The 27,795-nt window shown below is 40.5% G+C and overlaps 2 protein-coding genes across 3 annotated transcripts; one reads left to right on the top strand and one right to left on the bottom strand.

Annotated features, from left to right (window-relative positions):
- Window positions 1-1,377: 1,377 nt before the first annotated feature.
- On the bottom strand, window positions 1,378-21,105 carry LOC134670242 (zinc finger protein 358). Of its 2 annotated transcripts, none has more exons than XM_063527966.1 (17): window positions 20,971-21,105; window positions 20,339-20,427; window positions 20,190-20,264; window positions 19,555-19,724; window positions 18,284-18,386; window positions 17,220-17,433; window positions 16,569-16,654; window positions 15,711-15,935; window positions 15,026-15,170; window positions 13,464-13,623; window positions 12,662-12,793; window positions 11,923-11,996; window positions 11,229-11,366; window positions 9,841-9,948; window positions 8,469-8,584; window positions 5,607-5,861; window positions 1,378-4,576 (listed from the first exon to the last, which is right to left on the bottom strand). In XM_063527966.1, exons 2-17 carry the CDS (start codon window positions 20,396-20,398, stop codon window positions 4,349-4,351), a joined length of 2,289 nt encoding a protein of 762 aa, XP_063384036.1. In that variant the 5' UTR covers window positions 20,399-20,427; window positions 20,971-21,105; the 3' UTR covers window positions 1,378-4,348. The 2 variants fall into 2 exon arrangements, with proteins under 2 accessions (XP_063384036.1, XP_063384034.1); XM_063527964.1 differs by lacking the exon at window positions 20,971-21,105 and adding an exon at window positions 20,796-20,964.
- A 400-nt stretch (window positions 21,106-21,505) lies between these two features.
- Window positions 21,506-27,780, top strand: LOC134670241 (conserved oligomeric Golgi complex subunit 8). The gene is made up of 7 exons (XM_063527963.1): window positions 21,506-21,700; window positions 21,962-22,268; window positions 24,162-24,327; window positions 24,677-24,772; window positions 25,055-25,226; window positions 25,784-25,951; window positions 26,882-27,780. Exons 1-7 carry the CDS (start codon window positions 21,646-21,648, stop codon window positions 27,568-27,570), a joined length of 1,653 nt encoding a protein of 550 aa, XP_063384033.1. The 5' UTR covers window positions 21,506-21,645; the 3' UTR covers window positions 27,571-27,780.
- The last annotated feature ends 15 nt before the right edge of the window (window positions 27,781-27,795 follow it).

Raw genomic sequence — 27,795 nt, 5'->3', positions numbered from 1 at the left:
ATTTCTAATAGGTTTTTCTGTCATCTATAGGTAAGGAACTATTTAGTTTTTTTTTTTTAATTTTAGTAGTTTCGGAGATAAAGAGGGGAAGTGGTAATTTTTTGTCTATTTACTTAAATTACTTCAAAACTATTAATTTTAAAATTATTAATAAAATATATTTGAGATTCCCACAGCTCTATCACTTGATATATAACACCATATAGTTTGCAAAACTTTGTTTATTAAGTGTCTCATTTACCCCCCAATAAGTGCCCCCTATATTTAAAATTCATTTTATTTACGTTACACGTCCGTCTTCGGGTTATAGATTGACATAATATATGTGTACCAAATTTCAACTCGACTGTCACAAATAATGTAGGTGCCTAAATGAAAACGCGAGCGAAGCGAGCGCGAAATTTTTTCGAGATAATAGTAGGTAGATTTTTAGGATTTCGTACTTCAAAAGGAAAAAAACGGAGCCCAAATAGGATCACTTTGTTGACCGTCCGGCCGTCTGTCTGTCTCAATGCCCCCTACTAAATAACTATGATTTATAAACCGGGACAATTTGCTTATGGGCCGGGACACCGGGACATCATGCTTCAAACCAGGACATGTCCCGGCGTACCGGGACGTATGGCAACCCTAATGTATAGATATAGCTGGTCAAGCAAATTCTTGTCAGTAAAAAAAGTCGCGAAATTCAAATTTTCTATAGGACGATATCCCTGCACGCCTATATTTTTCAATTTTGCCGCCTTTTTCTACTGACAAGATCTGCTTGACCACGTATACATGACCATAACGCAATACCAACCTGGCGACTAAAATCATAATGCTACAGTATATATCTTTTACCTTATTCAAATTACCCCAGAGTGAAAGAGATGTCACTTATTTTTGCGGCAAGTATTATAACTGGATCAGGTATGAGGGGTGTCGGGGGAATTGACCGAACGGGATAGTCTTATGTATCTCAGTAGGAGTAGCAGAGAAAGTGCTATTATTGTTAGTCCTTCTCACATTCTAACATTTTTCTTTATTCCCCTAATTTTATTATGGTTATGTTGGGTACCAAATAACCCAATCAAATTGCGTAGGTTTTATTTTGCTGCATTGCATTGACGCTACGTCACCGAAGTGTCAAAACTGAAATTGAAGTTTATGCATATGTCCGTAGGTCTATGTTGCTCTGTGGTCTGTAACCGATTAATCGGTCTTTGAACCTGCGGTGCGGATATATCGGTCATGGGCGTCCAAAAGGTTAAATATCAGTAGGGCTTCCATAGATGGCAGGTTCCTGTAGATGAGCTACACGCGTGAGAACATATGCAATGAGACAGAATAAAAAACACGTTTTAAAATTCAGAAATTATAGAAAAACAAATAGTGTGGACTGTTTTATTTTATTGCTTAGGTATACAACATTAAGTCAATAGTTACATTTGGTTATGCTCATGACAATCAGTGATGTATGCATAATAACATTAAATTATTATAAATGTTGAAATAAACGGGTGAAATTTATATAAAAACATTTTAAAAAGCTAAGAAAAATTGCAACGGTTTTATTTATGAAATATCATAAAACATTCTGCATTAAAAAACATGATTGAAACAAGTTCTTAAAATTTTGAAGAAAATACTAATAAACTTTTTTTCTGATTAAAAAAAATAAAACATTGCTAACACATCGGTTGCTAAACATTGTTGGGGAATGTATTGCACCATTACTTTTGATTCTTGATAATGTTATAAATGTATGTATTAAATTTTAATATAATATGTATTACATTTTAGGTGTCTGTCGCCAACCTCCTATGGCACATACATAAACCACCAGTTATTTATGGCTATATCACAAAAAAAGCAAATATAAACTGTTAAAGAACCCCAAAACACCATTTTGTACTAAACAAAGTATAGTATTGCAAACTAACTACACACTTATGTACAGTATCGTCTAATCTATGAATCAGTCCATTAATAAAATACAACAATACAATCAATACGACAACATAATATGGAGTCTTAGTAATATAGGCAACAGTGTTACAAACAGACAAACATAATCATTCAATGTCACGATAAGTAAATGTCCCAGAACTATTAGTTCCAATAATCTAGCCTCGAGCTCTCCTCACTGTTTCTAGACTAATTAAAATATAATATTTACAACAATTGACAGGTTTATTTCATTAAACATTTCCTATTTGTGTCATTCCCAAGTAAAAGGTGTCAATAAAGACTTGAGTGACATCTGCATGCCAGCCGCCGTTTACAAGCGATCCTTATGGTTGGGCACAACACGTTTAACCTTTTCCACGCCGTGTCAAACACAAAAGCAGTCACCCGGACGCCACGTCACCGAAGTGTCAAAACTGAAATTGAACTTGATGCATATGCACGTAGGTCCATGTTGCTCTGTGGTCTGTGACCTATTAATCAAGCTTTGGCGTTGAACCTGCGGTGCGGATATATCGGTCATTGGCGTCCAAAAGGTTAAGGGGTGTAAAGGAGAGTTCTAGTAAAACTTTATTAATTGTATTTTGGCTGAGTCATGTCACATTCTACCGACAATAGTGGGAAACAACTGTACATGTATTGATTCATATTTCATACCTTACAATTAGATAGGTAGAAAAGGCGAGAATCACGCACTACACAACGATCAACAAATTCACAAACACTCATACAATCTAACATGTATCATAAAGACAGTACGGATTCATAAACACCTGTAAAATAAGTGAAGGTATTTTTTTGTTAGAAAAATATTTTCGCTTGTGTTACAGGCATTTATAAAACAGGTCACGGGAGTCTCGAATGTGAAGAATCCCAAAACAGTGTAAAAAGTAACAGTCGCCCTTGACGCGTACCGAGCTACTAACAATGGCGACGACAGCGATGTATGCAGCTCGGGTACTACACCTTTGGCTGTAATGTTGTTATGTTGTGGTCCAATATGAATATTTTCTGTATTAAGGTTTCTTAAATAGATATGTCACACAGTAAGCCCAGCTTTTATCATATACCATACAATTTGTACAAGACGGCCACATCTGTCACTATTACATTACATTTTGGAAATAAAGGAGATTATTTCAGCTATTTATGTAGGTACACATTATTTTATGAATTGACAGTGACTTATAAGTAATTATCTATTTTTCCATAAGACTGACAGTAGTTTAGGCAGACTTGAAAATGCAAGAGAGATAGAAAATATACGTTCACATCACTTGTTCAACTACTTATTCGTGCATCATATAACTAATTTTCAACTATTGTTAAATAACCCTTAATTACTGTAACCGATCGCGGCTGAAACATAGTTCTAATAGGGTCTAATATTATTCTATCTATATACATTATACATATTTAGATGGCTATTTGGGTCGATCTTAGAAAAAAGGAAGTCTTGTGCGACAGGCGCTTACATCAATATGCTTCCTATGTTTTTACTACAACAATGACTGGATTGCTAAGAGGTTTTAAGGCTATTCCACGCTAAGTGAAATCAGACTATCATCGTCGCGCGCATCCAGGTGGCACAGACAAAACATCCTCTAGACTTAGCATAGTCGCGCTGCCCCCTCTGCCACGCATACGGTAATTTTACTTCATGTTCGAGTCGAAAGTGTCTTTGTGTGCCGTCCGTGTTTTTGAACGGACCAATCACGGCACGGGACTTCGCTCACCTCGTCCCGCGCACCACCGCATTTTTGGCATCACCGGTTGCATGAAATAATTGCTCGAAACTCGGTCTAGAGGATTCCTAGTCTATGCCAGGTGGCAATCTAATCATAAACACATATCTATTATAGGGTTAAACCGCTAAATTATTGCGAAGCGATCAGTCTTCGACTACTCGAGTTGTTTATAAGATGGAGGGAGGATTACCACTTGGTAATCTAACTCGGTGAGTAGGAACACTATTGAACAGGGCCAAGTTATTAATTTAAATAAATTAGACCTTTATCCAGTTTTAAGACCCTTCAACAAACTAGTCACATCCAGATTTTCGGTGAATCAAGTATGAATCTTTATAATCATACAGAATCAAACCACTCATAAGGTCGTTACGGAAACTGACCATAGTATAATCAGCCAAGAAAGACAAGGCTATTTTCATCTCATTTGTTATTGATAACTGAATGAGAACGCCTTATGGGTGAAGCCACATCTAACAGCATCGAATCGCATTTAGCTGGATGATTTTGGACACACTCCACCGCATAACCATGTTTGCTAAACTAAAATTTACACATTTGAGAGACTCACAGCTGTGGCTCGCTCGGTCGTCTCATCAGGCTCTTTTCTCGCGCGATAGCCGCGGCCTCCGCCGCTTCGGTCGACTGCGTCATATGTGCACCGGTACGTGTAACAACAACGCGTCGCGGCGGGGGAACTCTTCGGAGCACATTTCGCACTTGAAGGGGCCGCCTTCCTGAGGTGAGACCAGCGGGGAGGGGGGCGGGGAGGGCGCGGCGGCGGGCTCGGGGGAGGGGGCGGGGGAGGGCGTGGCGGAGCGCGGCGCGATGGCGCGCAGGTCGTCGGCCGGGTGCCGCGGCGGCCGCCTTCCTCGTACCTGTGTTGGTGAATAATTTGGTTTAATAAGCATACGGAGGTTGTTAATCATACACTCTTAATAATTTTATCTGTAGACTGAACATTTTAAATTGCTAGAAGACTATAAAAAAAATCTAAATGGCGGACAATGTGTTTTTTATCCTATCTCGAATCGTATGTAGTGTATATAGTACTAGTAGGTATTAGGACGGTTAAAGCTAGAGGCTAGATGTTAAAGTTTTTCGAGATCAAAAGAACTTCAAGATGCAGGGGTGATCACAATAGATCAGAAACGGCAGTAGTGATATAGCCCCTAGTAAAGAAGAAGTTACTAGGTAGTATACCAGCTTGTAATACGTTAGATTGAATTGTTAGTTTTATTTTATAAAATTGTTGATGTTATTATTTTTGCTTTTATGTAAATTCAATGTTGACGTGTAAAAGTGCCCTAGTGGCCTATTTGCTGAATAAATGTTGATGTTTGATGATGTTTGATGTTTGTAAGGTACCCTACTATAGCATGGAGGGTTTTAAATTGATATATTTTCGCTATATTCAATCTGTATGAAATGAATAAAGCTAGTGTAAGGCCTGAGTGGACGCTCGGAGCGACGCGGTCGGCGGGGCGTCGGGCTCATAAGTGATTTGAGCAGCGTGCACTAAGGCCGCTCCTATACGTTTGCATTTGTTTAACATGCACGCCGTACGGCGTTCCGCTACACGCCCAACTCGAGCGTTTACTCAGGCCTTATACTTCCACTTATTAATTGATAATATAAAATTGCTAATGGTTGCTGTGACAAGGCGGATATGCACTATGACCCATTAAATAAATTTATAACATCTGTCCAAAAATATTTCCTAAAACATAAATAATTAGAAAATAAGTTTAATTTAGATATTTCTTTAGTTGTTTACTTGTATATGTTTTGCATGCGGTGTTTACCTGTAAGTGATTGTGACATCACTCCCTTCATGTATTAGCTTGTACGTTTTAAATGTATCGATGTCAACAATAGTCGGTGACCCTTAATAAAATAAAATAATACCTGTCTGGGTTTGGCGCGGCGCTCCTCGGTGTGTATCATCTTGGGTCTGGGCGGCGGCGCGCGGCGGCGGCGGCGCGGCGCGGCGGGCGCGGGGGCGGGGGAGGGGGCGGGGGAGGGGGCGGGGGAGGGGGCGGGGGAGGGGGCGGGGGAGGGGGAGGCGGAGCGCGCGGGGGAGGGCGAGCCGCGCTCCCAAGAGTGCCGCGGGGACAGCTCCGACTTGATTTTCCGCCGCCGCTTGTATTTGCGAGGACCGGTCTGTTGGAAAGGATGGCGAGTATAATTATCCCCTTAGTGTCGGTTGCACCAAACTGTTACGAACGTTAAAGAGTTCGCTAAATTTTTATGTATGGAAAGTTTCATAGTAAAGGCGCGGGGCGCGCCGGCTGACGATGATCAGTCTGTCAAATGTGGTTGGTGCAACTGGCACTTATTCGTAAACGTTTACTAAAGTTAACGAGCCGATAATAATCGTTTGTCCCTTTTCATCATACCGATACGTCGGAAAGGGACAAACGATTATTATCGTCTTGTCAACTTTAGTGAACCTTTATGAATAAGGGGGTTAGGGTCGGTTGCACCAAACTGTTCGTATCGTTAAAGAGTTCGCTAAATTTTGATGTATGGAAAGTTTCATAGTAAAGCGCTGGGGCGCGCCGGCTGACGTTGATCAGTCTGTCAAATGTGGTTGGTGCAACTGGCCCTTAGTCTCTGTCTTTTAGCATTACCATATTAGTAGAAAACCCTTGAAACTGATAATGCGACCCAATTTACGATTAGGCGCAGTAAAATAAACCGAATTCGCTGGAAATTATATTGAACAATAGTTATTTGTTTTACAAGGGGGCAAAGTTGTTGTTTAACCGCTCGTGCTAATATTGATACCCGATAGACATGCGCGAAACAGTGCTTCGAAAAGTGATGCTATATCACATCACTTTTCCGAACATGTAATAATCACTCATCACTCGAAACATGACCCGACCGTGAAACAGCGCTCGGGCGCGCGCGAGACGGCGGCCACATTACAGCTATCTCTTACATTACACAGCGCATCTACAGCACTCTAGTGATTCTAGGCGTCTCGGATCCGTATCGGCGATCGATCTATTTATTACGCGTTGCGTTTTGTCACCTTTATGTGAAAGATTTTTTGTTAGTTCCTTACAAATTATATGTATGTAAGTTTCGGAGGTAGATAATTGCCTATGGAGCTTCCCGATATGGCGAGTATTCTATAACAATGCGTACATTTTGCTCGCTTTGGTTCTGTCTCCGTAAAGTGGCTCGTTTATAGCCATTTTTTTTTAATAGGTCAATCAAGTTAAAGTCACCAATAGTCCGTAAAAAAGCGATTACTCACCAGCACTAATACATTATCAGAATATTGCCATAACGAAACTATATCACCTTTACACCACCTACACACCTTACACCTTTTATTACACCTTTCACAATTTAATTTAAATATATTTGCAATTTAGTTCACTCAGTCTTTATAAACAACTCAAATTTCTACAGTCAGTCTCGATATGCACTAATTCACGATTAAATTAAAGGATAAACAAGTATCAACTCGTACTTAGTTTGCCGCGAACAGCGAAAGTCAAGCAAACTATCAAACATTTCACAACAATAATAATAAACGGTTTTCTTTTCGTCAAATTCAAAATCGCAAATAAATTACTCCATTTGACCGCGTCCTTCTTGTATTATAAGAAAACATTTTAAGCTCTACGCGGACGCATTACAGTTTTAAATCTATTGCAGAAAATCATATTCGTAAAAATATTAGTGAGTGACAACTTAAGCCGCGGCGATCGGCCGAGCGGACCTATCCGAATGGTTCCGAAGATAGCCGAAAGCATCGCAGAGCGAGAGCGAGCGAGCACTGAGTGCGAGTGCGAGCGAGATAACAAAGCAATGATGGCATGGCATGGCATGGCGAACAAACATGACACTATCACAAGTGACATTACACATTACGCGCTCCGTGTGTAGACTTGAACTGACCGTTCATATCGGCGAGTCAATGTATTTGGAATTGAATCCATTTCGCGCGCTTCGGCCGGTCGTTGGCGCTCGCGCGCTCGGTGCGGCTCGCGGGATGCGTGATGTTTGAAGTACTGGTTGATTTCGCGGAGACATATGTAATGCCATATTACGTGTTCGAGAGATATCTCATTTGTGATATTACGAGCATTACTTACACATGTCTAATACCCGAGCGAGCAAAAGATTCCAAAATTGAACCACTCGCTATACTCGTAGTTCGAAAAATGGAATCTTAAGCGATGTGAGGATTTCAAAGCATGAGGGTTAAACAAAATTTGCCCCCGAGTGAAAAACCCACACCAACCCGAAGCAAATATTAAATGTAAAATATCAAACAAAATCAAACCAAATGAAATCCAAATGAATGTTATTAAATATTTATCATCCAAAATCATCATATAAAAGTCAATTCTACTAGCAAACATAAGAAAGCAACTCAAAATTTGCATTTGATTACTTTGCCTCACATAATATGTGAATAAAATGCAACTTTGCTATCAGTTTTTGAAGTGCAAGGTAAGCCTTTCCGAGCTGGTGTGGTGAAAATTTTATTACTTATTCCAGCACAAAAATTTCAATAAAAATAATAGAATTAAATAAATATTTAGTCTTGTTCATGACATGAAAGCCAATACATTCTACAGTGAAATAAATCATAACTTACTACCCGGTTACAATATCTCTGCACCTCGTTGAAATGCGACGGCGAGCCAGCGCCGTAATGACGTCACGAGGCGAAGTGCACAGATATTGTAACCGAGTAGTATCATAAGTAAACATTTTGGTTCTTTCTTTTACAACAATCATTACCTGCGGCTGTCTCTTGAGCGCGGTGTTGGCGTCGCAGTGTTGAATAAGATGCTGCACCAGCTCGGCACTGGAGTGTAGCGTGCGACCGCAAACCACGCAGCAAAACGAGGGACCCCCTACGATAACATATCAAATTAGTACGATAGAAGAAAATGTGGGCCGATTAGCATCATATTCTAGTAATTTGCTAAAATGTTGCATCCTGGGGGCTTATAGATTTGATTTAGATTTGTTTTTTAATTATGAACTCAGTTGTAACATTTCTGATTGAAGAAATGTCACTATTCACAATTGACAAATCGTTTTCATAACAAATCCAGAACAAATTCATAACCAGTCACTACAATCTAGATAAGCCTCCTGGTCCATTTTAAATGCGGCAAAATTAGATTTAGGAATTCCTCTAGCAGTAAAATGACAAGAATTGAATTAGACCAGTGGCCCGTTTCCCAAAAGCTTGTAACTTGTAATACAAGTAGAAATCCCTTTCTAACAAAAGCTGTCAAAAAGTGACATCCGCTTGTATTACAAGTTCCAAGCTTTCGAGAACCGGGCCCCTGTACCCTGTTTATCAAAAGCTTGCAACATGTAGTAAATGGAAGTCCCTTTATGCCAGCTTTTGTTAGAAAGGGACTTCCACTAAATAAGTTTGCTCATCTTATGGGGAAAGCATAGTCGCCCAACTGCGATATCTGCGGCTCCGTCGAAGATGTACAGCACTTCTTAATGGAATGACTCCGGACTCGAGACAAGAGGGCACAATTATTTGAAACCGGGGGCTATAAAGAAATTGATGTTGGGATTTTTCAGTCGATTTTGGCGGAACCCCTATTTAAAACTGCAAAATTAGTGTACCATTTTTTTGATAACTAATATAACATTTATTGAAACTTATATAATGTAGAGGCCCAACGGAGCCGCCATATCCCGTTTGATAAAGGTTTCTTTTAAAATACGTAGATAAAAAACCGGGCAAGTGCGAGTCGGACTCGCGCACGAAGGGTTCCGTACCATAAAGTAAAAAAAAAAAAACGGAAAAAAATGCAAAAAGAAAACGGTCACCCATCCAAGTACTGACCACGCCCGACGTTGCTTAACTTTGGTCAAAAATCACGTTTGCTGTATGGGAGCCCCACTTAAATCTTTATTTTATTCTGTTTTTAGTATTTGTTGTTATAGCGGCAACAGAAATACATCATCTGTGAAAATTTTAACTGTCTAGCTATCACGGTTCGTGAGATACAGCCTGGTGACAGACGGAAGGACGGACGGACAACGAAGTCTTAGTAATAGGGTCCCGTTTTACCCTTTGGGTACGGAACCCTAAAAAAAAAAGATAATCAGGGCACAGGTGGTACAAATGGATCCATACCGTTGGCGCGGCGGTCGGGCGCGGAGTGGTGGGAGCGCACGTGCTCGCGCAGCACCACGCGCTGGTTGAACGCGCGGGGGCACACCGCGCACGCGTACGGCTTCTCGCCTGCAACAACATACAACCTTACCAGTGTTACCACTCAAATTGAGCCAACTCTAACGGTACAATCGGTAGGCGCAGCACGTCGCTTTAAGGGCCGCCATATACACTCAACATCTAGCGACCTTCACCAAGGAGTTTTGGTCGAAGGGTGTCAAGTTCCGGCGGTTCCGCGGCCGGCTCCCTGACATTGCGGGGTTGTGAACTGCATCGCAGCCATAATTGTGATAATTATTGTGTTTTTAGATTTAAGATATATTTTGTAATAATATGTATGCTAGTTTTAAGGTATTTTTCTATGGGCCAATAGTTGCCTGTTGCCTGAAAATAAATTTTTTCATTTCATTTCATACACGGACTGCTTTGAGCAGTCAGTGCCAACAGCTTCAAGCGGTCGCCGTTGGGTGATCTGCATTCTGCAGTTTCAATACAATATCGTCATTCGCAATACACGAACCGCTCAAGCAGTTGCAACTGCTTCGGGCGGTTGGCTGCGCGGTGAAATTTCATCATGCGGTCAAGCTGCAAAAGCAGTCCGTGTATGTTGATCACTGGGTTACTGCTCGAGCAGTCCGTGTATGGCGGCTCTAAAATGTACGATCGCTATAAAAAAATTAATTGAAGGGAACTTGTCCCTTACACATAAAGTACGGAATCCTTTGTCTTATCGCTGTGTATATGCTCGTGTTTTCTTTGCATACAACAGAACCCGCAGGCGTAGCGCTCGCCGGTGCGGTGTGAAGCTTATACCGTCTACATAAGGTACATGGCTACCCGATGGATTCATCAGAAGCAGCTGGTGCGACGTAGCATAGTAGCTCGTCGGCGTGATGCGATTGTGAACCTTATGCCGTTTACATAAGGTACAGAATGCTTACCCGTATGTATACGCTCGTGTTTCCTCAGAGTGCCGCCGTCCGCGAAGGCCTTCCAGCAGAAGCGGTAGGCGTAGGGCTCGCCAATGTGATGTGAACCTTACCCCGTCTACATAAGGTATAGATTTAAAGAACTCACCGGTGTGTATCCGCTCGTGTTTTCTTAGCGTGCCGCCATCCGCGAAGGCCTTCCAGCAGAAGCGGCAGGCGTAGGGCTCGCCAATGTGATGTGAACCTTATCCCGTCTACATAAGGTATAGATTTAAAAAACTCACCGGTGTGTATCCGCTCGTGTTTTCTTAGCGTGCCGCCATCCGCGAAGGCCTTCCAGCAGAAGCGGCAGGCGTAGGGCTCGCCAATGTGATGTGAACCTTATCCCGTCTCCATAAGGTATAGATTTAAAGAACTCACCGGTGTGTATCCGCTCGTGTTTTCTTAGCGTGCCGCCATCCGCGAAGGCCTTCCAGCAGAACCGGCAGGCGTAGGGTCGCTCGCCGGTATGTATTCGGATGTGGATTTGTTGGGAGCTGCGCGAGCCAAATACTTTGCCTGTCAAATGCAAATGTATTGTTTAGATTGTATAGATAAGAAATAGAAGACCCTATCCTATTATATTGATTATACAGGGACCGTGCGTGTTGGAGGGTCTGCCATCTTGTGGCCTGGATCGGAAACATAATTATGTGCACATGTACATTGCCAAAGCAAGTGCTACCATCTACCGTTCTCGTCGGTACGTTTCCTTGTGCATAGTAGGTTCTGCCATCTCGTGGACTACATCGGAAGCATAAACGACACATTTACGCCTCGCGCTAAAAATCTGACGGCTCCTATAGTTCATGACATGGCCTATAGACATCGATTACCTGAACACCACTCGACTTTTTGACCGCCACGACTATTTATATAGCACGCAAAAGTCAACTTTATTGGAACATAATGAAGGTTCATTTTCAACTGTAACCGATAGTGGCGTTCGTCAACTGCGACAGTCAAAGGCGTCTTTTTCTTAGGAATTGGGCGCAAATGGATGGGCCTTTTCTTAAATTTGCTTGGCTAGGGAGCAGTTGGTACTATTAAGACCATCTTAAAAAGAACATCGTACCACACTCTCTGCAGGGGAATTGCCGCGAACCACTCGAAGACGTGTTATTTCTTCCCCGTGACATCCTCTTGAATCTGAAATACAACATACCAATAAAATATCTGATAATTAGCTGGATAATTTTGCATATTTATCCAAGCGGTCGGCAAGCGTGTAGGTTCTATGCGCACGTTCCTTGGCAGAGGCATGAGACTTGTGCAGCTGCGATAGTGTGTGTGGCCGGTGTAAAGGCGCGTCTCGATATTGCGCGGCGGCCGCGCGAGCATTGTTCGACCGCGGCAAACCTGTATTTTGGCTCGCGAGCCAATTTCGGCACCATCTTGAGCTAATGCGCGGCGGCCGTGCGCGGCAGGCGATCCGACGATAGACCACATTATATCACAAAAATTAATTATTCGGAACGAAGTATAGCCAAATAGAAAAATGATCTGTTGCGATAATCACTACATTTACTGTTCCATAGAAACTGTTTAGTGCCGGATAATTCAATTAAAGTACTATACTTTTTATTATCCATGTATGCGGCCGCGCGAGCCAACTGAAATATATACACACCCATCCGAACTGCGCGCGAACATTCCTTGGCCGCGCGTCGAAACACCGACAATGAATGGTTCTATGCGCGGCGCGTGGCTCGCGCGCCAGTGATCGAGTTGGCGCGCGCGGCAGCCCGGTATCAATTGCACGCGGTTGCCGCGCGAGCCAATGTTCGATAGCTTGCCGCGCGATATGGAGGTACCTGGAGGGCGCGGGGCGGTCGGCGTGGCGCTCCGCGTGCGCGAGCAGCTGCAGCGCGTCCGCGCACGTCTCGCCGCACACGTCGCACGAGTGCTCCGCCCACGTCGACGACGAGCTGTCGTGCCGTTTGTGACTGTCGACAATAACATCCTGCGTTAATAGAACTCATTTAGACGATGCGAGAACTCGCATGCGAGTTTCATTACATTGCGGGTTTTGATCGGTCGGTTGAATTGAACGTAACCAACAGTCCGCAATGTAACTAAAATCGCATGCGAGTTCTTGCGCCGTCTAAATCAGCCCTTATTTAGAATCGTCAGAATTTCAAACACAGAGATTTATAAAAAAAACATAAAGCGCGTTCCTATGGAGAAACCTATAATAAATAAATACAAGGATTCGCGATTCATCTCGGCATCGGTAAAACCAAGGACTGCAGATATTGGTTCTGTTGTAGGTACACGACACAACGAGTAAGATACCGTGTCATGTTGCTATTGACCATAGGTACTGCAACGGTCTTTCGCAAGTTTCACGAAAACACGTCTCGTTACCAGGCCTCGCTACGTGTCTTTTATTTTTACCTGATGCCCGCCCGCTGGATGGCTCTAGGCTGACGGCTAAGGGCAACTTGCAACACCCCTCTAACCCGGGGTTAAGCGGTTAAACCGTTAATCCAGTGTCAAAAATGTATTGGTAACCATGGTAACTCAATGTTTAACCGGTTAACCCCGGGTTAGTCGAATGGTGTAAGTGGCCCTAACGGAGACAGCTGGTATTCCATGACATTTTTCCCATCCTACCTGTGAGCGGCAGCCTGGTGCCGACGCAGCAGGTCGGCCCGCTGGAAGGCGACGCCGCAATCTTGACAGAACAGCTCGGGGCCCCGCTGCGTGTCGTACACGGCTCGCTCGCTCCCGCTGTCGGCTAGCGGCGACAGCTGGTATTCCATGTCGTCGTCACCTGCGATCAACCCATAGTTTAATTATCTGGCCAGACCCAGAATGTATTAAAAGTCTTTTGAATTGAAATATGATGTATGATTCAAAATTCACCAACCATTCGGTCTTTAAATCGACAGAGAATTTGGTGGCTCCATTGGGTTTTGCGATCGTCACTACAAAATTTTGAAAACGACGAATGTATGTTTGGCTGGCGAGCGTATGTTAGGGTTATTTTAAGATGACGTATTCGCAATGATATTCGTCAGACACAGACATTTACTTGAATAAACGACCGACGATATTTTTAAACCGCGATCATTAAATAGTTGTTTAGAGTCTGGCTACTGAAATTTTACCTAAACGTTTGGCGGGAAATTCAAAAAATCTTGGGCTGGTCACACTTTGTGTAGTAGGAATTATAGTTTTGATACTAGATAATATTTTTGATTTTCTGTGCACACGTAAGGTACCTAAGGATATAAGTTAAATATACGTTGACGTGCACTCAAAGTCAGCTCACATAATTTCTACCACTATGTAAAGTACAGTTAACGATAAACACATATGTTAACACTTTCTCACCATAAGGCGAAAAATGAAATGTAATGTAAATAAGACCTAGCTCGATAACACCGTAATATTAATCCATCACCAAAAAAATACATAAGGGTACTATGCCAAATATACTAAATGCTAAGTATCAAAATATTTATAGAGCACCAACCTTCTAATTTGTTTACATTTGTTTAGGAGTTGTAAACATTGCAGTTTTTCGTTATACAACGCTACACGTCGACTTCCCACATTGTCGTAATTATATACGAGCTTAAATAATAGTTTGCGCACCTCGCTCAGTATAGACATTGTTAATATTATTTAAAATAAACCCCTTATAAACCGCAAACAATTTGAATGAATGACATAAATTGACAACTGACTTTTAGCTTTTTTTCAAATCATAGACAATTGGTGATACAACAACGAAATATCTGTCAACAATTTTTGGCTAGCCAGACTCTAATTGCGTAGAAACGTCAACAGGACAGTTGACTTTTAACGAAGGGTTTTTGGGTTGAAAGGACACGAAAAAACATCGACAATCCGAGGGTATAGACCCGGCGTTCCCATCGCATCACCACTGACCCGAGTTGGAGTCGTAGGGCTCCGAAGACGGCCTCTGCTGATGTGGGTGCGACAAGCGCAAAAAGTGACGGCTGAATAGACTATGTAAGAATACCTCGCTGTAGTATTAGTATAGGGAGACAAATTATTGAGTTAGTAGTAAACGGTCCATTAGATAGAGCGCCTGTGTTTAATTTAAATACCCCTCTCGTCACCTCATGGCGACCGTGACAGGACACGGGTCTGCAATCCTCGGATGCGAAACCCCTTAAGGATCTTGTAGCCCTCGTATCACTGACCTGAGTTGGAGTCGTAGGGCTCCCTGGTCGGCTGCTGCGGCGGCTGGTGCGGATGCCGCTGGCGAGCGTGAGTGGCCAGCGCCTCGCGCGACCAGCACAGCTCGCCGCATGTACCGCACTCTATCGGCGAATCTCCTCCGTGTATCTGTCAAAACAAAATAGACATTATTAGCTTAGCAATACAGTTCAAAATATTCAACTTCTGTCGCCTTTTCCCTAGTGAATATAGTAGGCGGCGATGGAAATCTCACAATAACAACTAGAGATGCACCGGATATTCGGTTACTATCCGGTATCCAGCCTATCCGGCCATTGTTTAAATGTGACCGGATACCGGATAGTGCCTTACTATCCGGCCGGTAACCGAATAGTAACATTGCTTGATTTTGGGCTAAGCAAATTAGATTTAAGAAACAGTCACGGTCATAATCGCACTTGTTTATTATTTAATAACAATTTAAACATTTCACTGACTTACACGCGCACTCATTTCGAACCTAGAAATGTGTCTGCGCGAACGTTCATTAGGAAACAGGTCAAACCTGCACAATGCGCACCTGAAAAACCGAATAGTTCCGCCGGTCGAATATTCGGCGGCCGGATACCGGATATTCGGCCGATGGTCAGGCCGAATATCCGGTATCCGGCCAAACAATTATCCGTTGCATCTTTAATAACAACTCACCCTAGAGTGCGACTGTAAGGCCTTCTCCCTCGCGAAGCCGACCCCACAATGCCTACAGACAAAGGGTCGGCTGGGGTCGGCTGGCGGCGGGCAGGGCTCGGGCTCCGAGGGCGGCGACGGCGGCGGCAGCGGCGGCGGCGAGCGCGGCGGCCGCGCCGGCGAGCGCGCGCGGCGCGACCACTGCATGGTGCGCGCCGAGGTCATGTTCTCCCATACGTCTCCGTTCTGAAAAACAACATTCATCATCATCATCATCATCATCTCAGCCATAAGACGTCCACTGCTGAACATAGGCCTCCCCCTTGGACCTCCATTCGTACCGGTTGGAAGCCACCCGCATCCAGCGTCTTCCGGCGGCTTTAACAAGGTCGTCCGTCCATCTTGTGGGTGGACGTCCTACGCTGCGTTTGCTAGTCCGTGGTCTCCATTCGAGCACTTTTCGACCCCATCGGCCATCTTCTCTGCGCGCAATGTGGCCTGCCCATTGCCACTTCAGCTTGCTAATCCGGTGAGCTATGTCGGTGACTTTAGTTCGTCTACAGATCTCCTCATTTCTGATTCGATCACGCAGAGAAACTCCGAGCATAGCCCTCTCCATAGCTCGTTGAGCACAAACAACAACACAACAACAACAACAACATTAAACAGCAACAACAACAACATTCATTGGGTTAAAATTCTTACTAAGGGACTGAGGGATGATGTGGGACTTACATTATTAAGTCCCACATCATCTCTGTTTTGATATCCCAGCAGCCGTTTTTTGGTAATATAGCTTGCTGAAAATGGTTACATTGCTATAATATAATACAAGTGAATAGGTACTAAATGTTAATAGGTATAGTTTAATGGACTTACTTCTTCAGGCTCTGGCTCGGGATTCTTTTTTCGTCTCCCTCGCTTTTTCTTTGGTTTTATTACTTGACTGTTATCTAACACGTCCTCTGTAACAAAAAAATTGTAATAAACACTTAAAAATATAAATAGGTATTTCAACATAAATAAAAAAAAACAAAGCAAAGGAGTCAATCATACTGGTAATTATGCAAAGTCTAATCTGGGAAATCAATCCCTAAATCTCTATAACTCCCCCTCTATGTCCAAATGTCCAGGTCCAAGTTGCTGAGAGAACCAGTCAATTGCAATAAAGAATGGTCTTCTGAATCCATCGCACGCAATGGTTGCTAGTTCGGTTACTAGGAACCTTCTATAATGTAGTTACATTCTATATTTAAATGGCACTAGAATGGTGGTCTCAGGGCAAGCGGCAAGATGAGCGTTACCTGACAGAATCGGCGCTGATAGAATCATGTAAAAGTACTAACCGTCGACCGGGCGAGCGTGCACCTTGAGATGGTTCATCAGATCACACCTACGCACGCTAAGCTTGCAGGTTCAGTTACTCAATGAATGTTGAATCTTCTATATTTAAATGACAGGGCAATGGTGGTCCCAAAAAGTATATCTATGGCAGGATTGTCGCTAGTAGAAGCTTATAAAAGTACTAACCATAGTCAACCGGGTCTGCGTTGTCCGGCACCATAGCGTGCACCTTGAGATGGTTCATCAGATCGCACTTGCGCACGTAGCGCACGCCACAGAGGTTGCAGGCGTGGGGGCGGTCGTTCTGGTGAGCCACCATGTGGTTCATCAGGGCGGCTTTCTTGCGGAACCGCCGCGAGCAGAAGTCGCAGGGCCATGGTCGCATTGCTGTGTACTGGTCCTGGTGGAAAGGAAGACGTTATTTAATGGATATGCTCTTAAATAAATAATAATAAATATTTATGGGACAATCTTTCACAAATTGATTAAGCCCTACAGTGAGCTCAAGAAGGCTTGTGTTGTGGCCGTTGTGGGTATTCAAAGAATGACATATATGATAAAATTAATAAGAAAACGACCATGACTCAGGAATAAATATCTGTGCTCATCACACAAATAAATGCCCTAGACCGTAATTCGAACCCAGGACCATTGGTTTCACAGGCAGGCAAAATTTTTGAACTTATAGACATTATTAAGTTTGTTATAAGTATTCTTATATTCCAGCATAATGTTGTAAGGTGGTGTGTAATATATGCATAAAAGAGAAATTCAATGTCGAAAGTATAAGAAACTTGTCTTACCAATAATGTTTAACATAATCCATTTGGTACTTGTTGGTTGTTCATGCTGGTGCCCTTATAACTTTATTTCTTGCTAGCTTGCCAACTTTTCAAAAAACAATAGTACACTCCAAAAAAAATTACTTAGCATTTACCAATCTCTGTTTGAAAATGTATTATCATGCAACACTGTTATTTTATTATGTAAGATACAGCTATAATCTTCAAACAATGAACATTATCACTAACAAAAGAATGATTATGAAGTAATACTTACTGTGGTATTTTAACATTAATTAAAACATGATCTTCTAGTAGCTATAAAAAATTATGTCAGATACATGATGATGTATTAATTTCGAAATTAAAATGGTATGGATGTAAACAAACTGTTACCAAACATGTATAGTAAAGTAAAAACATACAAAAATACACCTAATGTTAATACAAATTCTTCAAAGCACTTACCTGATCTGTTGGAAGTGGGACATCAATGTCATTTTCCTCTTTTATGTCCAATACTGGGTTCGTAAAATGCTCCAATGGAACCTCGACTCTGAAATTATACAAACTAACAATCAAATATTAATTACAATTTGCAATAGATACAGTAATTATAATATTTCTTTGTAGGTCCTGCAGGAACATTGCATTTATTGTGTAAATGCATGCAGCCTGTATCATCTCCATCTAGGTTTATGTTTGTCTATTTTCATTTAAACTTTATGGCTAGAGATAGCTAAACAAAATATGTTTCCATTGAGGCTGATTTAGACGATGCGATAACTCGCATGCGAGTTCCATACCCTTGCGGGTTTTGATCGGTCGGTTAAATGTAAGTAACAGTCTGCAATGTAACTAGAATCGCATGCGAGTTCGTGCGCCGTCTAAATCAGCCCTTATACTTTACCATCATAAAGTATAATATACATGTACATGCAACTATATTGTTTTTAGGGTTCCGTACCCAAAGGGTAAAACGGGACCCTATTACTAAGACTTCGCTGTCCGTCCGTCCATCCGTCCGTCTGTCACCAGGCTGTATCTCACGAACCGTGATAGCTAGGCAGTTGAAATTTTCACAGATGATGTATTTCTGTTGCCGCTATAACAACAAATACTAAAAACAGAATAAAATAAAGATTTAAATGGGGCTCCCATACAACAAACGTGATTTTTGACCAAAGTTAAGCAACGTCGGGAGGGGTCAGTACTTGGATGGGTGACCGTTTTTGTTTTGCTTTTTTTTTGTTTTTTTTTTTTTTGCATTATGGTACGGAACCCTTCGTGCGCGAGTCCGACTCGCACTTGTATTTATTTATTTTTCATATTGTCAGGTGACAACCAAAATTCAGTAATTCCTACCACAAATTCAAAGCCATAATGAACCATACTAGTAACAAAACAAGGTTGATTTTTGTTGAATTATTATTATTTTGGATGTCATCTGACAATATGTGCATAGACTAAAATGAAAAACTTGAAAGAATGGTAAATAAATTTGGTGGATTGGACATTTTGGGTATATAACCATGGTGTTATGTACACAAAATGCCCAATCTAATCCTCTTCAAAAATATAAACATTAAGAACAAGAGACATAGTTATCCCATAATATAATTTTAATAGAAACAGAATGTTATAAAACTTATACATCATTGGGTGAACGCCTGAGTTACATTTTATACTTAGTTAACATTATTTTCGAATATTGTTAAAAATAAAATCAAACAACTGACCTGTCCTGCCCCTCAGTCCAGTCATCCGTGATCACCTCCTCCGTAACACACTCCACACTGGGGTCCACAGCCAACTCGGCAGCATCCGTGTAGCTGACTACATCCTGAGACAAGAACATCAGATTCTCCGCTGCTATCTGATCTGTGTCTTGTATGATTACTTCTGAGCTCTGCAAATGTGGTGTGCATCTCTTTACTTACTTGAATTTTAGTTTTATATTTTATTATTTATTATTTAAGCCTTTTATTCCTTAGAAATATAATACTAAATTAGATTTTTATTTGATTTCTAAATTAAAGGACCCCTTTTGGGTATAGGCCTCCTCCAATCTTTTCCAGTACATCCTATTTTTTGCTTCTTGGGTCCATTTCTGCCCAGATATTGAGACAATATTGTCTATCCACCTCGTCTGTGGTTTTTAATTTTAGGGATATTTAATTTATAATTCTTCTTATCTGTTACATATTCTTCAACTTGTACAGTACTTATTATAATGTAATATAACACAATTTTATTTTCAAATTGAACTTATCTAAATGAAGATATTAAAAGAGGACTCAAGTCTTTCTTTACATAACACATAAATTAAATTATTAATTTTTATGTACCAATATTAAATAAGAATTATAATTACCATATTGGAGTAAGTACCAGCTTGCACATTATCTAAGCCACAGATGACCTCTGAAGCCACTACACCTGGGATGTGCTAAAAGTATAATATACATTTTAAACATAAATATCATAAAAGTTTAATTAAAATAAAATATAAAACGATTATACCTTTGACTCCACTTCCTCCTCCTCCCAGTGGAGATTGAAATCTTCACCTTCACCATCCATTTTGGTTTTCTGTTATGTACCATCCATAACTAAAATAAACAAATAAAATAATGAGCACGATTAGACCCATAAGTTAACTAAAACATGCTCAGTAACCAACAAGTACGGGACCCTTATTCCATACCATCTTGTCAACAATATTCTATACACCCTATATCATTCCTAAACCAAAACATCAACATAACCTTATTTAACAACATATTATTTTCCCTGACTACGATATATTAGTGGACGATAAACTAAAGATGTAAAATTCTAATAGAAAAGTCACTTCGCTAGCGAAACATGGCATAATCAAACAGAAAAGCTGAACAAAAATGGTGTCAACAGCTATAGACGTAAAACGCTTAGGTTATCCTTGTCAAACGAATAGGTTAATAAACATTGATTTTCTTACCGATTTTTACCAATATTTGGACGAACAAAGCTTCTAAATCACGAATCGGAATGAATTTCGAGATAATCGAAGCTATAACATATAACTATACGTTTACATGACGCAATCAAAGAACGTATCAATACTTGAAAATTGGTTATAATAAAATGTCGACAAAAACTTTGAAAGTACTAACCAGTTATTTAACTAAATAATAATATTTTAAAATGTATTTAGCTGTTTATTTGGTTAAATTTGTACGAATTTGGTTAATAAAAGAATGGCAATCTTCTATCTTCCATTTCCCCAATCCATCCATTTTATGTTTCGTTATACCTTAAACGACGAAATAAACAAAAATAAATCATTCTTATTCTATACACTTTTCAATGTTTTATAATTGATACAGTAAAATTATTAATTATTAAATTTAAATAACTTTTATTTATTTCTTTATTGAGCTAATAAGTAAGTTTTTTTATTTTTGAAGTTCCAAATTTATGAAATGTTGTCTGCGTAGTACAAAACGTTGTAGTTTTTAAGGCGTTTTACACTTTTGAAATAAACTGAAGCATGTTTCTTGTGAGTAGTGTCGAACATGCTTTAGTTAAGGAATGGTTAGAAATGCCTCTAGAATGATTATTTCTTTTCTCGGCAATAGATGGCGTGGTTATCAAAATACGATAAATTTACGTGGACGTTGTCAATGCCAAAAGAAATGTCAAAACAAATATTGTCTCTGTTGAGTGAGAAATTACTTTGCAAGAGCGCTACGATAAAGATATAATTATGATCATAAAATCTTACTGCCACTGAGTGTAATCTTGAACTGGGCTTGTTTCATTCCTATTAATTAATTTTCCATTCAACCATGGCTCAAGAACTAACCGAACTTTGCCAGTTGTTGTTCCCAGATTCCAGCAGCGGTAAGAATCTGTTCTACACCTACTTTTCCAGCGAAATGTTTGCCATTATTATGGTATCATTTAGTAAGGCGATGCTACAATACCCTTGTGATTTTATCATTACTCCATTGATTATAATACAAAGTTTTTCATGCATTATTACTTCATCATCATCATTCTAGCCTTCAGTCGCCCACTGCTGAGCATAGGCCTCTCTTCGTGTACGCCACTTATCCCATTATTACTTACGAAATCATATCCATAAAAATATATACATTTCAGAAAATGCAGAATACTTCAGTGAAATCAATGAATACATTAAAAAACTGGGGTCACAAAATTGGGATCACATAAGAAAAGAGCCAGAAAGATTGACTGAAGAGATGAACCAACTGACAGAGCAAACTCAAGACCTGGCGTTCACAAATTACAAGACATTTGTGGAGACGGCAGAGATCTCACGGACCATCATGAAGGACCTTGGGAATTCTAAAGAATCACTGACAAAATTTCTTGAGGCTACGCCCGACTTTATACAGGAATGTGAGAATTTTTCGCAAATGGCTGGAAATATAGTTAAGGAGAAAAGGTAAAATGAAAGTACATAATATATTCTAATAGAGCATGGAATCTCTGGATATATTTTTTTACAGGAAAATGTAATCTTGTATCAATTGAACAGTATGGGAAACAGTACTTTAACACTTTGACTACCGAGAACCCGCCTGGTAGGCACTCGTAATGTTAGCTCAGATGCCGGACAACCCGCCCAGCGGGTTCTTTTGTACGCAGATATAGACGACAGGTTTCTGGGGTAGTGCGCCGTTTTTTGGCCGGTTGCGAAAGTGTTAACTTATGGTTGTGATAATTTAACCCATTCAACTCTAATCACAATATAAATTGTCATTAATTTTCCAAAAAAAAAATATAGTAATTAAATTGTGAGTTGACTATGCTAAAGGTTATAATGTAGCACAAGAAGCATATAGGGTGACTGCTATAGCAGGTGTGCGAAGCTCCTGACTTCGGCCAAACTCGGCTCCGCTCGGCTCAGCATTGCTCCGAGCAATTATTAGGGTTGGCACCACTTGACTTCCTTTTGCGTGCACGACCACAGATAAGATAATCACTTGAATTTTGACAACCCTAATTAGCCGAAAGGGATAGTGCCATGTATTAGAAAGGGATAGCATGATTCGACCCTGAACCTCTGTCAAACTTCGGTTTTGTAGGAAGCTTCCTTTCTGTACGGTAGTACTATTATTTATTCTGTGGCTATAGTTATTGGCCACTACGTAGTAATTGGTCACTCTTAACAATAAGACTTAGTTAGGCTTGTTTCTTTCTGATTTGTTAGGAAAGGCCAATTACTATGTAGTGGCAATAACTATAGCGGTCACCCTAGGTTGGGGCTTGTGCGTGAATCATGCGAGGTTTTTTCGGCTACTTTCTACTTATGTGGTTGATATTTTTAGGGTTCCGTACCCAAAGGGTAAAACAGGACCCTATTACTAAGACTTCGCTGTCCGTCCGTCCGTCCGTCCGTCCCTCTGTCACCAGGCTGTATCTCACGAACCGTGATAGCTAGACAGTTGAAATTTTCACAGATGATGTATTTCTGTTGCCGCTATAACAACAAATATTAAAAACAGAATAAAATAAAGATTTAAATGGGGCTCCCATACAACAAACGTGATTTTTGACCAAAGTTAAGCAACGTCGGGAGTGGTCAGTACTTGGATGGGTGACCTTTTTTTTTGCTTTTTTTTTGTTTTTTTTTTGCATTATGGTACGGAACCCTTCGTGCGCGAGTCCGACTCGCACTTGCCCGGTTTTTTCTTAGTTTCATTCACTGTAAAAAATACACCTGAGGTATCCTTGTACCCCCCTCTTCAAACGTCATCTGTCGTGATTTTTTCGTGATCCCCCTCCCCTTATCGAACCTCGCGTGATTTGTGCACAAGCCAAGCAGTTAACGTTTTAAACACTGATTTAACAAATTTTCGTTCATATCAGTACCCACTTACTTGCCAACCACAGAAACATTTCTATATCAGACAAAAATGCTTTAAACCAGACCATTTCCTGTTACAAAATGTTGGATGACACAAGATTTTTTTTAACCTTTTGGACGCCAATGACCGATATAAAGACGGGTTAATCGGTCACAGAGCAATATAGACCTATGTGCATATGCATTAAGTCCAATTTAAGTTTTGACACCTCGGTGATGTGGCGTCCGAGTGACAGCTTTTGTGTTTGACACGGCGTCGAAAAGGTTAAACGAGGGTTAAACTGTTATGGGGCTGTCCATAAATTACGTCATCGATTTTTGACCCGTCCCCCCTATAATCATCCAAAAATCATGCTTCAAATGACCCCATTTCCTCCTACTTCATGCTACCGTCATCCGATGTCCAGACCCCCCCCCCTAATTTGAAATGACGTAATTTATGAATAGCCCCTATGTTGTAAATTCCAGTCGCTACAGTTCCATTCGCAACCAGAGTGAGAAGTTACTGGAACTGCTAGAGTTGCCTGCGCTGATGCGTGAAGCCCTCTCCGCCGAGGACTATGAGAGCGCTTTGGATATCTTCACATTCATCCGGAACTTATCTAAGCGGTATTCTGAGATACCCTTAGTTCAGGTTTGTACACAATGAAAAACTATTTTTTTTTAATTTAAACATCTAATGGCCCTTTTAAAAAAAACTAGAAAATGTTTTCCTGTATTTTAGAGAAAAAAAGTCTGCATTCCACACCTCAATAACTATTACTAATACATCCTCTTCAGGCCCAAGGTCCTACCTATAACCTCTTGAGTTTGATGAAATTTAAATCTCAATTTTTTAATCCCATTCAATCGGAATACTCGCTTTTTCTTTGTTTCTTTAAATTTTCCGACAGCGCAAAATCAACTCTATTTGCTATAATATAGGTTCAAATTTCAGTGGCAATATTTGGATATAATTTAATCTAATTAACCTCTATTTGCAGAATACCACATCCGAGATCATGACCCTCTGGTTTGAGACACTATATCATTTGTTCAATCAGCTCCGATATGATTTGCCGCTGCCGCAATGTCTTCAGGTAGTTTTTATTGCTATGCAATTAAAGTTCAAAATAGGATACTAAAGAAAGGACGCCTACCACAAAGATTTTCGTAACGGCGACGACAGACGGGCCTGTTGCTATCTCTATTGCACGCGCATAATTATATTCTTGTTGCGCTTGCATAGTGACATTGACAGCTTGCAACAGCGCATAGAGATAGGAACGTTTAGCCGATAATGATTTCTTGAATGGTAGTCTCTATTGCTAAGAGATTAAAGTTCAAAATAGGATACAGATTGATTTAATTATATATTTTAGATACTTGGATATCTCCGAAGAGCCAACACCGTATACCGGTCGACGGATGACGATGGCAGCATTCATTACACAGGAAGCAAAACTAACACATCTGATGGTCTTCATTTGCATTTTTTGAAAGCAAGAAACGCTTGGTTCGAAAAAGCTTTGGAGGATGCCAAAAATACCGAATGTATGTATTTTTGTTATTGTATTCGTCTGTATTTAATTTATAGTCATAAATAAATTAAAACAAAAATAACGTGGTAGCTACTTAAAACATTACATGTCACATACTTACTTTTTAATTTAACATATTCATGAGAGGAACAGCTAAATTACAGCTTGGCAAAAAAGAGTAGTAATTAAAAAGTTTCACTAGGAGTAGCAGAGAAAGCGGTATTATTGCTTGTCCTTGTCACAGTCTCACTTTTTGTTTGTTCCCCACCATAAATTTAGTATGGTTTATGGTGGGCAACAAATAACCCGGCCGAATTACGTAGATTGTTTTTGGTATATTGTCAGGAATATTAAAACGTATTTTTTATATTGTCGCATTGCGTATGTCTTGTCCCTCTCGGAGAAACGCTTATACCACTTCTATAGGATGCTATATTCTATGATTTCAGATCAATTTATATAAGAGAATAGGGCGACACTACAGTGTTGCCACTTTTTAATTTCTACTCTTTTTTTCCAGGCTGTAGTAGGCACCATATTTTTTTTTAACTGCATTTGTTTTCATTGCAGCCAGCGAAAGACTGTTGAGGCGAATAGTGGAGTTGCACCGAATTCACCTGTTCAACGTTCTGACGCAGCACAAATCAATATTTCTGTCCGACGCCCACGAGTCCAGGGCGAGAGAAGACGAACTGAACGGAACTAGTGCCTTGTCTTGTTGGTTGAAACAAAAGGTAGGTACATAGTCATTGACGTATACAGGGTGTTTGGTACATCGTTTCCCAAATTAAAACGGCAGATAGCTTGAGTCATTTGCTATCTTCTCATGCCTAGAAAAACCAAAATTGGCCAGTTTTTTTTTACTACTACTCAAGTAAAAATTTGAAATTTACGAAAAACTGTCATAGAAGTGAAAACATTTTTTGCACCAAATTAAATATTTCTAGTCCTGAGAAGTTAGCAAATGACTCAACCTATCTGCCGTTTTAATTTGGCAAACGATGTACCAAACACCCTGTATATCTGAGGACTAGCATTACGGGCACTATAAATAGTACTAGTTCAGCGGTGTTACGAATTTCAGCCAATCGTGCAGTCTAACGCAACTAGTTGCGACCAATAGCGCGCGTGATGCGAACTCATCAACCAATCGCGTTGTGTTGTAGCGGTGTCACACCGCTGTACTGGCCCCTGTTATGTCTCATTATTATTGCCCGTAAGCCAGGCCGCGTAGCCAAGATGCCAATCGCTTACGCTCCGTAGCGATCGAAACGCAACTGTCACTGTCACATTAATATGGAAGAGTGATAGAGAGACATAATGCTTTTCGTTGTCGAAGCGATAGCGATTGTAACCTTGGCTAGGCCGGCAGTTCCTAGATATATATATGTCAATGTACATGGTATGGTATACCTGAATCATTTGACCGCCAAAGATGTCAACTGACGCGTGCGGCTGCAACCCAATATCAACCTTCATGCATTCCGTCAAGGTTCACGTTCAGAGAGCCTTGGTTGTCACAAATGCTCATTTTGGCATAAAGATTTAGGTCTTAAGAGGATTGTTTTGCATATCCTCAGAGTTCCGACTCTTTTTTCGAGGCATTTCTAATTCTAATCTAAAATACAATGATCTGCATTATAATTATCTTGTGTTTTTTGCAGGTAGAAGTTTTGGCCCAAATCCTGAACCGAGACTTACAAAACGAAGACGAATCCAACTTCGAATCCCTATTTAACCAGTGTATGTATCTCTGTCTATCATTCGGAAGAGTCGGCGCGGACATGAGATGCACTCTGACCCCGCTCTTTAGAAAAAATATTTTAGCACTATTCTATAAAGGGCTAGAAAAGGCGGAAAACCACTTTGAGAACCAGATGAAGTCGTATAAAGTGCCTACTATAAAGAATGTACCACGGCCAGTGAATGAGAATGCTTCTGCGGGGCCTCCAGAAAGTCTTTTAGACTATTACCCGTTGGCTGAATACTGCAATGGAATGTTGATAGTACTGAATATGTTAAGAAACACAGCTCCGTTGAACATAGTGAAAGAAGTTTACAATGCATATAGGAACTCTTTGAACCAGGCTGTTCAGGTTTTAACGGCATTTTACCACAGAGAACAACAAGCTTTTACGGATATCGAGAGGCAGAATTTTGTTTCGTTATGCATTTGTTTTACTGAAGATTTCGTGCCGTATATATCGAAGTGTCTGTCGTTATCGTTCCCGTCCACTCAGATTGCGGAGCTGCTTGGTGTTACTTTGACGGTTTTACAAGAAAGCAAGCTACTGCACATTGACCAAGTCGGTATTTGCGAGCCTTTGAATAGTATTACTGGGCTTACTATCAATTGAAATATGAATTTTATGTGTATACAACATATTGTATTATAATTTATAATGTATTTATAATCATAACTATAGTTCGTTTTTTTAGCATTAGAAAGAACTTGCAAGAAGGTAAGCGATCTTGATAAGCCTTTTAATTGAAAAACGTTTTTTAATAATCATAAACTATTACTTATGTAAGCAGAAGAATATAAATGATCGTATTAGATTCATAATTTTTACATATTTGCC

Source organism: Cydia fagiglandana, chromosome 13 (genome assembly GCF_963556715.1).
Source record: "Cydia fagiglandana chromosome 13, ilCydFagi1.1, whole genome shotgun sequence".
Lineage (NCBI taxonomy): Eukaryota > Metazoa > Arthropoda > Insecta > Lepidoptera > Tortricidae > Cydia > Cydia fagiglandana.
Note: the sequence above shows the minus strand (reverse complement) of the source record. Positions and strands in the feature narration are given on the sequence as shown.

Excerpts from the sequence above, each read along its gene's own strand:
- LOC134670242 (XM_063527966.1), bottom strand. The coding sequence starts at position 20,398 with ATGGATGGTGAAGGTGAAGATTTCAATCTCCACTGGGAGGAGGAGGAA. Across the intron at positions 13,624-15,025 it reads GCCCTACGACTCCAACTCAG|GTGACGACGACATGGAATAC; the intron begins GTCAGTGATACG and ends GGTTGATCGCAG. Across the intron at positions 4,577-5,606 it reads GCCGCGCCAAACCCAGACAG|GTACGAGGAAGGCGGCCGCC; the intron begins GTATTATTTTAT and ends TCACCAACACAG.
- LOC134670241 (XM_063527963.1), top strand. The coding sequence starts at position 21,646 with ATGGCTCAAGAACTAACCGAACTTTGCCAGTTGTTGTTCCCAGATTCC. Across the intron at positions 24,328-24,676 it reads CTGAGATACCCTTAGTTCAG|AATACCACATCCGAGATCAT; the intron begins GTTTGTACACAA and ends CTCTATTTGCAG. Across the intron at positions 24,773-25,054 it reads CGCTGCCGCAATGTCTTCAG|ATACTTGGATATCTCCGAAG; the intron begins GTAGTTTTTATT and ends TATATATTTTAG.